The 16,117-nt window shown below is 44.0% G+C and overlaps 4 protein-coding genes across 4 annotated transcripts; 1 reads left to right on the top strand and 3 right to left on the bottom strand.

Annotated features, from left to right (window-relative positions):
- Positions 1 to 584: 584 nt before the first annotated feature.
- LOC121190716 (coiled-coil domain-containing protein 92-like) lies at positions 585 to 3,354 on the bottom strand. Its single transcript, XM_041051676.1, has 4 exons — positions 3,218 to 3,354; positions 2,666 to 2,814; positions 2,494 to 2,541; positions 585 to 1,893 (listed from the first exon to the last, which is right to left on the bottom strand). Exons 2-4 carry the CDS (start codon positions 2,793 to 2,795, stop codon positions 1,181 to 1,183), a joined length of 891 nt encoding a protein of 296 aa, XP_040907610.1. The 5' UTR covers positions 2,796 to 2,814; positions 3,218 to 3,354; the 3' UTR covers positions 585 to 1,180.
- A 713-nt stretch (positions 3,355 to 4,067) lies between these two features.
- LOC121190713 (F-box only protein 40-like) lies at positions 4,068 to 8,148 on the bottom strand. Its single transcript, XM_041051671.1, has 10 exons — positions 8,074 to 8,148; positions 7,611 to 7,642; positions 7,362 to 7,424; positions 6,688 to 7,252; positions 5,820 to 6,331; positions 5,433 to 5,612; positions 5,040 to 5,281; positions 4,764 to 4,895; positions 4,392 to 4,677; positions 4,068 to 4,296 (listed from the first exon to the last, which is right to left on the bottom strand). The coding sequence occupies exons 2-10, from the start codon at positions 7,611 to 7,613 to the stop codon at positions 4,093 to 4,095; spliced, it is 2,187 nt and encodes a 728-aa protein (XP_040907605.1). The 5' UTR covers positions 7,614 to 7,642; positions 8,074 to 8,148; the 3' UTR covers positions 4,068 to 4,092.
- A 492-nt stretch (positions 8,149 to 8,640) lies between these two features.
- On the top strand, positions 8,641 to 12,679 carry LOC121190714 (F-box only protein 40-like). Its single transcript, XM_041051674.1, has 7 exons — positions 8,641 to 8,716; positions 8,867 to 8,926; positions 9,473 to 10,666; positions 10,887 to 11,173; positions 11,332 to 11,463; positions 11,771 to 12,104; positions 12,283 to 12,679. The coding sequence occupies exons 2-7, from the start codon at positions 8,924 to 8,926 to the stop codon at positions 12,499 to 12,501; spliced, it is 2,169 nt and encodes a 722-aa protein (XP_040907608.1). The 5' UTR covers positions 8,641 to 8,716; positions 8,867 to 8,923; the 3' UTR covers positions 12,502 to 12,679.
- Positions 12,680 to 13,182: 503 nt separating this feature from the next.
- On the bottom strand, positions 13,183 to 16,018 carry LOC121190717 (TLC domain-containing protein 2-like). Its single transcript, XM_041051677.1, has 5 exons — positions 15,840 to 16,018; positions 15,659 to 15,741; positions 15,175 to 15,257; positions 13,696 to 13,901; positions 13,183 to 13,381 (listed from the first exon to the last, which is right to left on the bottom strand). Exons 1-5 carry the CDS (start codon positions 16,016 to 16,018, stop codon positions 13,183 to 13,185), a joined length of 750 nt encoding a protein of 249 aa, XP_040907611.1.
- Between the last annotated feature and the right edge of the window lie 99 nt (positions 16,019 to 16,117).

The raw sequence follows: 16,117 nt of genomic DNA, 5'->3' as shown, positions 1-16,117 counted from the left end.
AAAATCTTAAAATGTCCTTACAGTTGCTTACAACTGTGTAACACACTGTAATACAGTTGTAAGCAACTGTAATGTCCTTACATGTTGCTTACAACTGTATTACAGTGTGTTATAAACTGTATGTATACTGCTTATAAAGGCTAGGCAAGTAGTAAAGTATTACCTGACACGGTCTTATTAATACAAAAGGCGGCAACTAATAGCGATTTTCATGACTGATTAATCTGCAGAAATTTTTCTTAATCAAACAATTGGGTGCTCTATAAAATGTCGGAAAATTGTAAAAATGCCTATCAAAACTTCTTAAAGCCAAACATGACATTTTCACATATCTTGTCTCCAAACCCCAAACCAGCTGTGCACCAAGATAACTGTGTGCCGGTAACATAAGGCCTTTTACCACAGAAGACAGTTTGACATGTCACAGAGGCAAAAGCACAGGTTTAAATAATAAAATGAATGATGGCTGGATTCCATTTAGCTGCTTCAGTAACTGAATCCTGATATTGGACACGCTGACTGTGAGTGATGACTCACTGAGACACTAAAACAGAACAGAGCCCTTGTTAATGTTGTTAGTAACACCTGTGCTTTCTCAACTATGACAAGTCAAAATGTCAGCTGTGAAAAAGACCTATTAAAAAAACAGACAACATGACAATCGAAATACTGTTCTGCCATTACTAGGCACATTGCATGAATTTAATAAAGTGCAAATCATACAAAATGTCCCTAAGCCTTCTAGAGTGACTTACTGAACCTGGAATATGGCTGCTGCAGTGAAAAAGCAGGTTGCCACTTTGAACAGGACGGTTCACAGACCCAGAGGCAAGGCTACTAATTACAGGCAAAAGCTGTGATCAACAGTGTTAAAATCAAAAGGCATCCATATGAAACAGTACCACTACTCAGTCTTTTTTCCCCTACCCAGTTCTTCACATTTTCGAAGTAGCATGTTGTTCCATCCATGTGACATTTTCTCTTAATACGTGTCTACGTGTAGGTTCGATCACACACTCTCGTGCAGCTAACTCTAAATATCTAACTCGCTTCCTGAAATCTACAGACAATCGCAAGCGCACATCTCTCTCATCTCAAGCTTTTTCCAGAATAAATGCATCAGATGTTGATTGATGTTGGCTGAGACCTGCTGGAAGACAACGCCACCTCTCCGTCTTCATCACAGAGCAGTTTCTCCCTCTCCTGCTCCCATGTCCACCCTCCTGTGTAACCTGCTGTCCTCTATATCCTCCCATTCGTCCTCCATCCCCTCTCCATCCTGTGTTCTGATTGGTTGGTTCAAGCGAAGGAGGCGGTACCTGAGTGGCACCAAGAAGAGGGCGGGGTCGGGCATGGGGTGTGGCCTCTGAGGTGCCGTCACTCTCTCCTGTGGGACGCAAGCTCTGACCCTCTCCTCCCTCATGGTGACACGCCTCCTGTGTCTCGTCTCCGACTGGCTGGGAGAGGCTGGAGGAGGTGGTGACAGAAGCCAGTCTGAGCCCTCTCCTTCATCATCTTCAACCTCCTCATCTTCATCCTCCTCTTCCTCTTCTTCATCCTGTCCTGTCATGGGTCCCTCTTCTCTCTCTGCAGCAGACTCAGTGCTCTGTCGCTGCTGGAACAGTTTTAAGCGTGCAGTGTGGAGCTCGTGGCAGAGGGTGGTGGTGGTGACATTTTGGCGTTGCAGCTCACGACTCAGCAGCGTGATCTTGTGGCTGCGGCGTTTCAGTTCCTCCAGGAAATGCCGCTCTTCTTCCCTGAGGCTCCTACCAAGTGCAGATGTTCGTGCCCGGCCGGCCCGCAGCTCCCCACGCACAGCGACCATCATGCACTGCTGGTCCTCTAGGAGACGCTCTGCAGCCTCACAACGTGCTGCCAGCTCCGCTTCCTCCTCTGAGAAACACACATTAACACACACATTAAGAACTGCAGGATATATGAATATCACACACATATGGAAAATTCTGAACAAATATATGCAAAACCAAGTACATATGCAGTGTTGTAGGACAACACTGACTCTGAAAACTCAGCTCAGGGTAACAATTCTATACCAGTGATCTCTTAACCGAAATTCTGAGATCTGTGTATTTGACTACATGCCACTCATCATTTTTATGTAAGGTGAAATAATGCTGAGGATGCTGTGACCTGCTGTGACTGGATGGATGCAACTGATAGCACAAATAGGTAGGTTCTGGTGTGTCAAACCTGCAAACAAATACAATGAAAAAATCCCAGGTGGAACCTCACGCTGCTAAAATATGAGTAAATATAATCAGAAATAATATTTATAGTAATGCAAATGAATAAAAATAATGTTGCACAATATAAAACAACTCATCATGGTACCTTTTCTATTGTGAAGTCCCTTTGAATTTCTAGTCCTCCTCTGCACAGCCTCTGTGCTTCCTCTCAGTTATTATGAGATAAAATTTCAGCAGTCCCTACTATCACTTTCCCACCTGTCAGCAAGGAGTCATAATATCTTACCTGCTGTGTTTCTGTCAGGAAACCTGGAGTCCAGCTCACAGCTTAGCTCTGCAGACAAGAGCAGTAGAAGCACAACGGACAGTTAGAAAAAGATAAGACAAGGGTGACAGACAGACCGGTAGACAAGAGATTAAGAGACACATGAAGAGCAGCAGGTCACCAGTAGACTCACCATGACAGCGCCTCTTCAGGTGTGTGATCTCCAGCTGCAGACCGGCCAGCATGGCCAGGTGCTCCTGCTTCAGGAAGGCGATGCCTCTCTCCACACTGGCCACCTGCTGCTCCAGCCTCCCAGCATCCATGGCTGAACCCCCACACAACCTGCGCACAGATGTTGGTAGCTGGGTGTATTAGGATTTCACTGTACAGCTCTTTACGTGATAGCAGTGTCCTCCAGCGTGAGCTCTGACACGGAGCAGTACTCTGATGCAAAGTGTCAGTTCTGTGGCCAACAGAATAGGTTTTATTTATCAAAATAGAGATTCGCCCGCTTACTAGCAGGATTATATTCAATCATACCACTAATACTATAACGACCCATATCACATGGCCTTTTTCCTGCAAAATTTAAGAGGTTTACTGGGTAATTCTCTTCTAAGCTTATTTCCTAAAGCCTGCTCTATTATTTAATCGCATCCGTTTGATTTTTCGCCCATGAAAACCTTCTCAGGGGTGCTCAGTGTCAGCCTGCAACGGTAAATTCGTCACTATGACCGTGGCCTACCGTGATACTGAAGCGGTATCCTATTCAAAGCGTTTTTCATGGATCCTCCTGTCGCCTTGAGATCTCCGTCCTTGATGCTGCAGAGATGGAGAAAACAAAAGACCTGTGCAAGACGTCCAGTCTGCAAACTGACGCTCGTTTGTTCGTGTGCGCCCAGGTGAGACGCTTTACTGCTGCAGCTGGATGGCCGTTTTTTTTTTTTTTTCGAAATGTGAATGGATCCTGCTGCAGTCAGTGGAAATAACCTCCTCATAACCTTCTGGTCGTACGTGCAGTACGGTGCCGCTGCCGTATTCACAATAAAGCAGCCCGGTATGAGGGGTGATCAGTGCCACTCAGCAGGAGGAGGAGCTTCATGGAAATAATTTTGCCAAAAATAAAGGGAATACCAGTCCGAGTTGAAGTGCATGCAGTCTCTCATTTAAAGAACGTTTTTAGAACTGGTATTCTCGAAAATGAGTGTACGGAAATTTAGAGTTCAGTTATAATTATGGTTTAGAACTGTATCTAACAATTTTTTTTCATGAGCAATTTATGCCTGTTATAATTTATAATAAGAAGTTAATTTTCTTCTTAATTTCCTTCCTATCAGCTAATGGGCTAATCATTGCAGTTCCAATTTTCATATCCAAAAATCCAGCATTAAATAAATTAAAGTTGCACATATAGATAATTAATTCCATAACACTGAACATCAGCTGGATCAGAAAGAAGAAGAAAAACTGTTTATTTTATCTGTTTTGTGACATACTAGTTTTAAGACATCACCTTTATACTTGTTTGGTATATTCTCGCCATCACTGTGAATAAATACACAAATAAATAAATTAAAGTCAACACAAGCAGGTAGAATTAAATGGGTTTTTTCATTGTTGCTATCTCTTTCCTGTGAAATGGTTGACAAGGCTCATCTTCTGTTGGCTGCACCCCTGTTTCTCATTCAGGCTGGGGAGGGGAACAGGCTCACTGTGCACCGAGGTCTCATAGTAAGGACAGACTTTTAGATGAGCAGATATAGGAGGGATGTCGGCCATATGCCATGAATCCACTGAGGAGAAGAGTCGACTGAACTCCCACACCTGGAGAGAAATGGGAGAAGAGTCAGGGGGAAAGAAGAGGAAACAGATCATAGTCAGCAGTGGTTGGATTGGATGATTTAGTATGTATATCTCACAGGTTTGGCCCTCCACTTGGCTCCTCCATGCGAGTAGGTCTTTCTCTCCCAGCGGAGGGTGACCATCCCTCTCTCCTGCAGCAGAGAGGAGCACACCTGCCTCATGAGCCTGGACACCAGAGCCAGCTGGGACAGGGACAGGCTGTCCAGGAAAGTGGCCATGTGGCACAGCACTTCGTAGGGCAGCGAGCTCAGAGAGTCCTCCCCTCCTCCTTCCAGACCTCCTACCCCATCACCCAGCGAGTCTGCGAGAATCGGACGCAAGTTGAAAGTCCTCAGCTGCTGACTGTAGAGAGGAAAAAAATAAATTAAATAACTAGAAATGTAGTGGAAAAATTAGAATCTGATCTGATTAATGTGAATTGTGCCAACTTGTAGGTGACGGTGGCTTTTTGTGTGGAGGGCTGAAACCTCCTCTGGCTGTAGGTGCATCCCAGATATGCTAGGGGGCATCTCTGCTCGAACCATCCACTCAGACATGTCTGGATTTCACTGTGGACGTTCCTGGAAAGGAGATATTCAACATGTATTACTTTAGTGTCAGTCCTTTGAGGCGGGATAGTTAAAGTGCTGAAAATGACAAGGCGCCACCTTCACACCATTCATTTTAATCAAACACAACATCATCAGTAGCATTGACGCAGACACCTGAAATGCGTGGCGAACTCTCTGCGGTGGAAGGTGTGACCACAGAGGAAGGTGAAGACGCAGGTGGCTCTGCTGTGTCTGCTGTTCACACTCTCTGCCTGCAGCTGCAGGTGAAGCTTCGGCGGTTTGCCCACCATCACCTCGGCCAGGGTCGTCTTCCTTTTGAACGGGGCCGAGCGGAACGAGTACGTCTGTGTTCCCACATCGACGTAGAGCCCGTCGGCTGCCTTTGACTCGCTGATCTGCATGGAGACCGATTGATCACGAGCAAGAGCTGATTAAAACTAGTTACAGGACCATACCAATGTTTTTGCGTGTATTTACAAGACACTTTCCTATGAAACTAGTTTATAAATTCACCATAAGTACTGACACAGAAAGCATGTGACTGACCTTGTGACCCATGACCTCCTCCTCAGCGTAGCCCAGCAGGGTGGCTGCTGCCTCGTCACTGAACCAGTCTTCTTCATTGGCCCCAAGGTCTGATGTGTCTACACTGCGAGGCTCGCTCTGAGCCCTCGCAGCTGTGTCATACAGATGAACCCGCCGCCTGTAGTGATAGCTGTCAGGAATCTTATATGAAGAAAAGCATGAAAATATATTACATTACACTGATGTTTATTTTTTAAATTGGGAAATTTTGTGGTTTTGTTAGTACAAGACAACTATCTTGTTTTAAAGGCCACCTGGAATCATCTTCGGTTGAAACATACTGACACATTTAAAGGCTGAAAAAAGTAGTTTACTTTTATAGTAAATAATGTAGCTTGAAGTCACCACCTTGAAAGAGCGCAGGGTCTGGACTGGAATAGGCTCCAGGCTGCCATAGACAAAATCTTTCTCCCTCGGCGTACAGGCCTCGATTTGTCCGAAGGCAAGCAGCATGCGCCCGTGATGCACCAAATACATGTTGTACTCCTGTGGGCTGAGCTCCTGCCCCAGACGTTCCAGCACCCCCTCCTGCCACGGGGCCTGCCCGGTCTTACTTGTGTCCAGTGGGGGACAGTTTTCACGACCCTTCTCTGTGTCTTTGTGGTCTGCGCTTGCTTTTTTTACCCCGCTGTCCTTTTTCTCAGCCTCCTTTATATCTCTCCCACTCTGGGCTTCCCCCTTCTCTCCAGGTTTTGGGGTTTGCTTTGGATTGTCTAGGTTTGCCTGAGCGACTGCACAGCCACCTCTCTCCATGCCGAACATCATCTCAGCGAAGTTATACTTCTCTTTGCTGAAGACTAGGCCTTGTCCCACGCTGCTCTGTACAGTCTCTTCAACATTATTCTCACACAAGCTGTTCCCTGCAGAAATGGATGCGTGTAGATACAAGAGGAGAGATGTTGAGAAAACAAAAAGAACAAAAACTGCTTGAACCAATTGCAATATTTTATGTTGTTTGAAAAATGTTATATATTTGTACATTTGAAGGATTTCATTTCGGCTTTTTTCTCCACTTTTTTTTCATTAGAATTAATCGGTGTAACATATTAATCATGTTAAATCTCACAATGAGTTGAAGAGCTATAGATGACCCCTGACTCTAACAGTTACCCATAATGGACTTTGTTTTATTATCAGGCATCATTTTGTAAAAGGAGGCATCAGTATTTTTTTTTTAATCTAATCTATTTCGGACTGAGACAGTGCTATGTTTCACCTTCACTGGCATCACTGTTTGTGACACCACTGACAAACCCTCCCACTGCTGCCTCCTCTTTCTTCTCCTCCTTTATTTCTTCCTCCTCTTCTTCCTCCATCAGCTCTGGATAGAGGGGCTTCATTTTCAGGCGGTGGTAAAGGTCCGACTGATCAACCAGGGCCATGGCATAATCCAGAGCCTCCCCCCGCCCCTCAATTTCCTTCATCACATTCTCCTGCAGGGCCATGTTGCTGTGCGGGTTTGTGTCATCCGTCGGCCAGCGGAGCCAATCCATGGAGCAACACACCACACTGGCCGGACACACCTGGAGGTGAGCTGCCTGCGAGGAGCGGGGCAAGTGGACCGGGCAGCCGTACCCAGCGTTGAGGCAAGGCACCCTCACATTAGGGCAGAGCAGCAGGTGATCCTCCTCTTTGCACAGGTGGAAGAGAGCGCCACAGTGCAGGCGACAGGGGACGACTGCACAGCACACAGAGACCTCCACCCGAGCCCTGCAGCGCCGGCTGTAGCAGGAATCACAGTGGACATGCTGTCGCACCTTGGAGGTTCGAGAACGATGACTCTGATTGAATGAGAAAAAGAGGAATCACACTAAGATGAGACAATAATGGTACATCAAGGCTGTGTGATGCTGAATCTTTTATTAGAGAGGAATTATATCTGTCACTCACCATATCTACTGCACTTTGAATCAGAAGTTTTGTAATTCTGCAAAAAAACTGATAAACTTTAACCTGTAACATCAAGATCAGTGATTCTCAGCCTTGTTCACCAATGACAGATTATTATTATTATCAGTTGAACCAAATATTGATTCTTTTCCTGCCTGTTTTACTTAAATGGTTTTTAAAAGGCTGAGGAGATAAACCTCAGGGGAAAATTAAAATTGAAATTAAATTAAAAATTAAAAATTTCATTACCATCCATCCAATAATTGTTGAAATATTTCCATCTGGACCAACAACCAACAGGCAGCCATTTTCATCCGTGTTCAGGAAACCGGTGACAAGGTCAAATCAGCAGCACAAAAAGACAGTTATTGGAAGTATTTACGGAATCATGCACCAAGCATAAAATAAATGCTTCTTGGCTCTAAAGTGCTCTTACAAAAACCTGTTAAAATGTGCTCATTCCTCCTTGTTATGGTGAAATAAAGAGATGACATTCAAAGTAAATTGCAATCTGATATAGTGCTGTTGTCCTGTAGCACTGTAAATAAGCAAATGAAAGATTTAACTTCTAAAGTTTAAATACTTCTGAGAGTAGTTTTACTGTACTCCCTTACTAGGCTAATTTAGGTAAAACAGAAGAACACTAGAGATCATCAAAGTATTTCTACACATTCACAATGGACTCAAAACTTTTTCCAGACAAAGGTCTTACCAAGGTGCCACCGCAGACATGTTGTTTCCTCTATTTGGTTTTATAACGTTGCTTTCAGTCCCTGTGCTCTTTGAACTGTCAGGTTAAAATTAGCCAAGCAGCACCAAGGAGGTTCAGCAGGCGAAATAACTGCCCCCCCCTCAGTTTCTCACTCTGCTGCAGTGGATTCAAGTCACAGCCACCAAACAGTATTAAATAGTACTTCATAGATCTTTGTTCTGGGTCTGAATTAATTTGTCTGAATTTCTGTGTCCAGTCCAGTCCAAATAGCTAATTTTCTGTTGTAATAACTGCAACAAAATACAAACAAGCAGTGTTTCCATGATTTTAAAATCTCCACTAGAGGACACTGTTTGGATGTTTAAATCAGACTCAGCTTCATTCTGCTCTCTGCACAAGTTGAAATCAATTGTCAGCAGCACCACAATATGTAGAGAAAAGAAGGTGAGACAGATTTCCCACTGGGAGAGCAGATTCGTAACTCAAACCATGTTTCTGACCACCTGTGCAACATTTCTCTGTCAGTGCTCAGCTCTATTTATAACACACACACACACACACACAGCACAGACAGACACTTGGTCCTCAAAGCCCAAGACGAAGTGCAAGGAACATGTTTTTCTCCTGACCAGCTTTTACAGCGGTAGGCTAAAGTCTGTAATTCATTGTTCCTGTTGACTCTAATGCTACAAGACTCTCCTGATGTCCTGCCATTGTGTATTTACATGCATTTTTTTTTTAAACTGATTGTAGTGTGAGACTTTGAGATTCACAGTCTCCTCTCTGTTTACAGGACAAGTGGCTACAGATTTAAAGAAAAAAAAAAAACTAGTGCAAGAGGATCTGAAGGATGGTATGGTTTTATTTTGAAACTGTATCCTCAAATGTGGTTTGTCCCTTTTATTTACCCTTCAATAACTTTAAGGTCACTCTAAGTCATGCTGTGCTGTCTGATGGTATCATAAATAGTATATTCTGTTTCACTGAAGCGACCTGAAATCCAGACCTGAAATCCAGAGCTCCATGTTTTTATGGCTGAAATGCAAATATTTTTGATGTGTTTTGCATCATTTTATACACAAACAACAAATTCAGCCTGACACATGTGCTATCTTTAAAAACTTTAGGACCCCTGCCCAAATCTAAAATAAAGTTCTGTTGGTTTGAACAGTGTTTTAGCTGCACAGCACAAGTTTATAATTAGAGACTTTGGGTCAGTGGGATTAGTAGAATTTGAAGCCTAATGATGCAGCATGACTGCGAATAAATATAAATGACCATGCAAATGTGAAAGGCAATGCAAAGCAATGTGGAGATTTGTCATGTTACTATACTATTTAAAATATGTTCGAATAGTATAGTAACATAGTATATACTGTTTTCATTTTCCATTTTTCAGTCCAATCAGAGTCATCGTTCTCGAACCTCCAAGGTGCGACAGCATGTCCACTGTGATTCCTGCTACAGCCGGCGCTGCAGGGCTCGGGTGGAGGTCTCCGTGTGCTGTGCAGTCGTCCCCTGCCGTATGCACTGTGGAGCTCTCTTCCACCTGTGCAAAGAGGAGGATCACCTGCTGCTCTGCCCTAATGTGAGGGTGCCTTGCCTCAATGCTGGGTATGGCTGCCCGGTCCACCTGCCCCGCTCCTCGCAGGCAGCTCACCTCCAGGTGTGTCCAGCCAGTGTGGTGTGTTGCTCCATGGAGTGGAACCGCTGGCCATCCAATGATGCTCATTCTCATCCAAACACAGTGCTGCATGAAAACCTGCTTAGAGAGAGAGAACAGGATGGATGTCTGGACCTGGCCATGGCCCTGAAAGAGCAGGACCGCTTGTTTCACTCCATGAAGATGAAGAAACTGTTCCCTGAGCTCGTCCAGAGTGTGGATGAGGAGGAGAAAGAAGAAGAGAGGAAGGAAGAGGAGAGGATGAGGGAGGAGGAGAGGCAGAAAAAGGCCACCTTGAAGTCAGAGGCAGCAAAGGAAGCTGGTGCTCACACCTGGAAATCCTTTAGCATGTTTAACATCCATACACCTGATGAAAAAGATGTTGAGGATGAGGATGAGGACGAGGATGAGGATGAGGATGAAGATGAGGTTGAGGCTAAGGTTGAGGTTGGAAATCAACGGGTGCTGACTCAGGAGGAGAGAGAGGCTCTTGCCAGGGCCTCAGGAGTGCATGCTGATCTGTTAGAAAACTACAACGCCTGGGAGCGCATGTTCACTATGGAGATGGGGGGCTGCAGAGAAGCTGGAGAAGGGACAGCTGTGGCAGGCACCGGGCAGGGACGGGCTAAAGATACAGGAAAAGGCCTGGGCGCTCTGACCAAGGAAGATACAGCAGCACCCACACAGCCAGATACCTGTATGGCATCCTCCTCCTGTCAAACTGGCAAACTGAGGAAGAAAAAGTTTGAGTATAAACCTTTGGAACCAATGAAGATTATCATTGTGCGTACATTTAAAATCCCAACCAGTTTCTCTGCCAGGCAGGGCCGCATCCGCAATCCTAGTTTCTACAAGAGAAAGAGTCAAGCTGTGGATACCAGCGACCTGGGGGTGGCTCCAGAGGAGATGCCGGTGTGGGAGGAAGTTCAGGTGAGAGAAAGAGAAATGAATCAACCTTAAAATCTTTTCAACTCTTTGCACTTCTTCATGTAAATATATCCTTTTTCAAAACAACAGACACAGAGCAAACCTAGAATTTATCTGGAGTCTTGTGTCTGATCTAAACTGACTCCTGTCAATCAACAAAATATTAACAGTTGGTTGGAAAAGTGACTACTTATAAAGGAGGTGCATTTGCTTTGCTCCTCAGGCATCTCTGCTGTGTTCCCTGGAGAGGGAACAGAGGGGTCACCTCATTGCAGAGAGCGTGTGCACAGATGGTCTGTTACAAGACGAAGGCACACAGACCTACAGCTTCCTGTCCGCTCCTTTCCGGAGAAACACATCGCTGGCTGATCTGACAGCTGGAAAACCACTGGAGCTGCACCTTCAGCTGCAGGTGGAGAGCGTCACCAGCCGACACCACAAGGCCAGCTCCGCCTTCACCTTCATCTGCGGACACACCTTCCAGCGCAGAGAATATGGCAAACATTATAAGTGGGGTTTCTTTTTTTCCTTGAATATTCACATTTTTAAACATTGGAGGAAAGGGATGAAAACTGTGGTTTATTATTAGACAATTCAATTGTTTGTTTGTTTGTTTTCAAATTTGATCACATTTCTTTTTCTAAGGATCAACATGCTTTTATGTGCAGGAACATCCACAGTGACATCCAGATGAATGTGAATGGTTGGTTCCAGCAGAGATGCCCCCTGGCGTACCTGGGCTGCACCTACAGCCAGAGGAGGTTTCAGCCCTCCACACATGAAGCCGCCGTCAACTACATGTGAGATAAACCTTAGAGTTTGTCTTTATTATTGTGTGGTACTGATGAACCTGTCGTACCTCCTCTGTAATTAGGTTAGTTTTGTGTTAAAGTAAGAACATCACAGGCAGAAAAAAGTTTAAGTTTAAACAAATCCAGCAGTGGAGAAAAAGTGTAATTTGATTAGAACATTTCATCAGGATTTGTCCTCATTGATCCCCTGGAATTGATTAACAAGTACATTAATCCCCTGCAGATAAATTACAGCCCTAGAGGGCAGATAAATCAAATGCACCTTTAAAGAACACAGTTTCAACTCTGCTTTCAGTGAGGATCTGGGCTGCTTTAGCCTGCATCCCACCATACCTGTCTCACTCTGTGACGCCTCACAGCCTTCCAGGAGCTCAGTGGACTCGTCTGCCACTCAGAGAAGGAGAGGAAGTCAGGAAGGAGGAGAGGACTCTCTGAGCTCGCTGCCCTATGAGGTGCTGTGCCACATGGCTAGTTTCTTGGACAGTCTGTCCCTGTCCCAGCTGGCTCTGGTGTCCAGGCTCATGAGGCAGGTGTGCTCCTCTCTGCTGCAGGAGAGAGGGATGGTCACCCTCCACTGGGAGAGAAAGATTTACTCACATGGAGGAGCCAAGTGGAGGGTGAAACACAAGGTAAGCCAAGAGCCAGTGTGTCTGTCAGGATAATATATACAGGGTGAGATGCATATAATTAAGCTTTCATTAGCAGCATCAGGACAGTTTAGACAGTATAGAACTGTGCAAAGGTTTTAGCACGTACATGTTTGATATAATAGCTAGCTAACTAGTTTAAAACATTTTTTTTTTTAAGGTGTGGCAGTTCAGCACCTTGTTCTCTCCTGTGGACTCTTGGTGCTTCCGGGACGTGCCGCCCATTTCGGAGCATCTAAAGGTGTGTCCCTACTACGAGATGGAGACCAGAACAGAGAAGATTCGCCTACCACATTTTAGAGGAGAAGTCCAAACCAACACAAGCTGCAAAGCTCCCACTCTGGTTAGTTTGTTCCAGCAGAAGAGGATCATAGGGTGATATGCCTCTGTATACTGCTCTGATCTGTTATTATAAAACAGCCTGGTTTGGGTTCTACCAGGGACAACACTTATTTTTTTTCTCTCCCTATATTCCTTGTTGCTGCTGTCCACTGTCACTTGAAAATAAAAGTGAAAATGCCATTAAAAAGAACAAAAACTGGAGTTCTGGGGATTCATATTGGGGCACTGATGTAATGATTTTAAAACTATTAAATTAGGCATCAATCTTATGACTTTAAAACTGCACAAGTCTAAATTTAACTTAGTCTAAATTTACATTAGATAAAATTAGTAAAAAGTAAAAAAAACAATATTAGTAATCAGGAACTTTAGCTTCAGATGTTTATAATGTGATGACAAAAGTGCGGTTGTAGATTTATTTACTCAGGTTTAATGTGAGGGTAAATTAAAAATGCGACACTTGCGACAAAGATTTTGGTGTATAAATGCTTTTGCAGTTTATAAAAATGTCCTTACAGCAAATAACTCATTATTTCACAAAGCACCGAAGTTATGAAACTGCAATCACGTTGTTTGCTAACTTTTGCTTAATCTTTGCTTTTTATTATAAAGAAAAACATTATAAGTTAACAAGCAAACACTTTAAGTTAAACCAGTTCAGTCACATCATGAGGTAGAAAACTGGATCAGTGGAGGAGAAACAAAGCGCTGCCTCCCTCTAGTGGTTTTTGCTGGTGTTGTGCGTGTCAGTGAGGATGTCTGCTCTGAGCAGTCTGTAAAACAGCACCGTGTTCATGACGGAGATGAGACTCAGGCCTGCTGTCCCCATCATCAGGATGTAGCGAGGTATGTGTTCACTGTGACCTGCCAGCCAGCGGACCATCCAACCCAGAGTGCTGACACGAAACACCAAAAACCTGCCGGTGAGACAGAAGATCATTCACAAGCTGTGTGCATCTGAAAACCTGAGCAAAGCAGACAGTGTGGACTGTCAACAAATCATGAATATAACCAAATGTCTTAAAACCAGATTTTGACACAGATTCCCTCTACAAGACAAGTGCAGCATGGAGGAACTGTCACACCCAATGTTCTACTTAAATGGTGCAAATTTGTGATTCATTAAAATTATGAAGACCCAAATGATGAGGGGCTCTGGGAGGTTGCCCACTTTTCCCAGTTGCTAATTCAGCAGTGGCTTCTCATAGGGGAGAATCACTGAGCCACCTACGTTCCCAGGTTGAGCCAGCTGGTTATGATGTAGGTCACAGAGGGGCGAGGGGCTGTGACTTCAGTCCCTGGCCTGTTCCTCTGTCCCGACAGAAGGAGGAGCTGTCTGGCATGAAGAAAAACGGAGTTAATCTCAACCAGCAGAGACACCACAGCAAAGCCCAGATAGAGACGAGTCGTCACAGCCAAACCGAAGCAGGATATCACCTGAGAAAAGAGTTTGAAGAGAAGAAGCAAAGGTTAACACATACAGATGCGGAAACATGCAGGAAAATGTCATTCACACAAAATCATACATGCATAACTTAAAATTCCTGAACAGAGTTTCCAGGGTCACTTTTAGTCGGCATTGTTCTGCAGATGAAGGTCTTACATCAATAAATAACATCTCACACACTAAAAACCACATTCTAAAAGTTTACAGTATGAAGTACATGGTTTATTAACTAAATAATTAAACATCATATCTTAATAAGCTGTTAAAAGGACAAGTCTCAGATTCCCAAGCTGAAAAAATTCCATTTGGCTGGTGGCAAAAAAAAAAAAAAAAAAAAGAAAGAAAAGAAAGAAGAAGCAAGACATGTTGGAGGGTGATAGACTGTGAGGTATTATTGACAACCTGGCAACCCAAAAAGTTTAGTGCATTATTTGAAAGTGGTACTGAAACATTATAAACATTATTACACAAAGCTGATCTTGATCAACTAGAGGACGTTCAGGGTCAAACAGCTATGTAACGATTCACGCACCGAGCCACTGTGCTGCCTTAAAACTTGTCCTATGTTTTCTGTATGTGTGTGTGTGACACTAAAATCACCCCCACACACACACGGAGGCAGTGACGTGTTGGCCTGGCCAGAGTGAATCAGGTCATGACCTCTGCTGCCTTTATAACATACAGAGATTAAATTGTCACACGGATCAAGGCTGAAGGATGACAGTGCAGTTTCATTCACTGACCACGTCATTATCACAACACACAGGTGTGTAAGGGTCAGACTAATTCAGAAGAAGACTTCACAGCGTAATTGACATAATCGTCATTGATGTTATAAGATTCACAGAGTTAATGCTAATTTCTTTCTTATTGTGTTAGAACACATTACCAACAATAGAACACACATCCTTTACATAGGTAACAGTAGTAATACCATAATGGAAAAATACTCCATTTCCAATAATATCGGAATCGTGCAGTCAGGATATTAAAACTAAAATAACTATATCTGTTTCTTGTAACGTGTGGTGCTTCCTGTATTTGCAGCACATCTCCTCTTGCTGTTTGCATTATAAAAATTGTGAACGTGTTTCTCAGTTTTATTGTTTTATTTATTTGCAGAGTTTTCTTTCCCAAAAAACATAAGGGTTGTGTAGAACAACTGATGAGTGCTTGTACTTTATCTGTTAGCACATTTTCTTAAGGTGCAGTGAGCTCTCTCTGCTCTGACACCATGTGAAGGTGAGGTGTGAAGTTTATTACCACAGAGTGGTGGAGAAGGAGCTCCCAAGACTGTTTGAATGACTGGTTAAAGGCCATGTCCAAGAAGTCATGGATAAAATAACCTAGAGGAGAGAGCACATGAGTTGTATGTTAGCATGCATCAACTATACACAGCTATATCCTAAACAAAACTCATGAACTTTCCCACAGTGATTTTCAGCACTTTTATAGAAGGTGACACCAGGAAGGTTTGGTCAAAGCTTGTTAAAAACCTTTGTTAAATCTTGCAGATCTCAATCACATTAGGAACAGCTTGTGTGATAAAAGCCTCATAGATCTAGACTGTAAAGAAATTCTTGTGATCGCTTTTGAGGAAGTTTCATTTTCTGTTTCTGTTTTGAGCTTGGTGAAATTAAGGAGAGTTGATCTCAAGCCTAAGGGCTGGAGAAGGTAATCTGTCTGCTCATTTAAAGTAATTCTGTGTGCGAAGGTGAAGTTTTGCGTGTTTGAACAAGGGTGTCACCTGTAGACACAGCTACAAGGCTGTGGGAAAGCACGGAGTGAGACGAGATCAGGTCCTCCACCATCTGAGGGTGAAAGTAGAAACTTCAAGGCAGGAGAGAGAGAGACCACAGCGAGAGTGAGGATCACATGAAATGTGAATAAATAACAGCACTAACCCTGACTGCTGTCTCCTTACACACCATAAAACAGCCCATGCTCCTGTCAGCGAGCTGTGAGCTAAAGAAGTGCTGACATTCCTCCACTTCCAGGCTTTCTTGCGTGCCAGCACCGGTGTTGGCAGGACTCTGACAATCGTGTTCAGCAGTTTGAAAGAACACGCAGATCCTCCAATGACCAGAAGTGTTGACCTCAAATCCATAACTCGACTTCACCACGGAGGCCAGGGCCTGGAAATTCACTTCAGATCTCGTGCACTTCTGTTTCCAGTGCACATTCAGCTGAAATGCACTTTGACTAA

Source organism: Toxotes jaculatrix, chromosome 12 (genome assembly GCF_017976425.1).
Source record: "Toxotes jaculatrix isolate fToxJac2 chromosome 12, fToxJac2.pri, whole genome shotgun sequence".
Classification (NCBI taxonomy): Eukaryota; Metazoa; Chordata; class Actinopteri; family Toxotidae; genus Toxotes; species Toxotes jaculatrix.
Note: the sequence above shows the minus strand (reverse complement) of the source record. Positions and strands in the feature narration are given on the sequence as shown.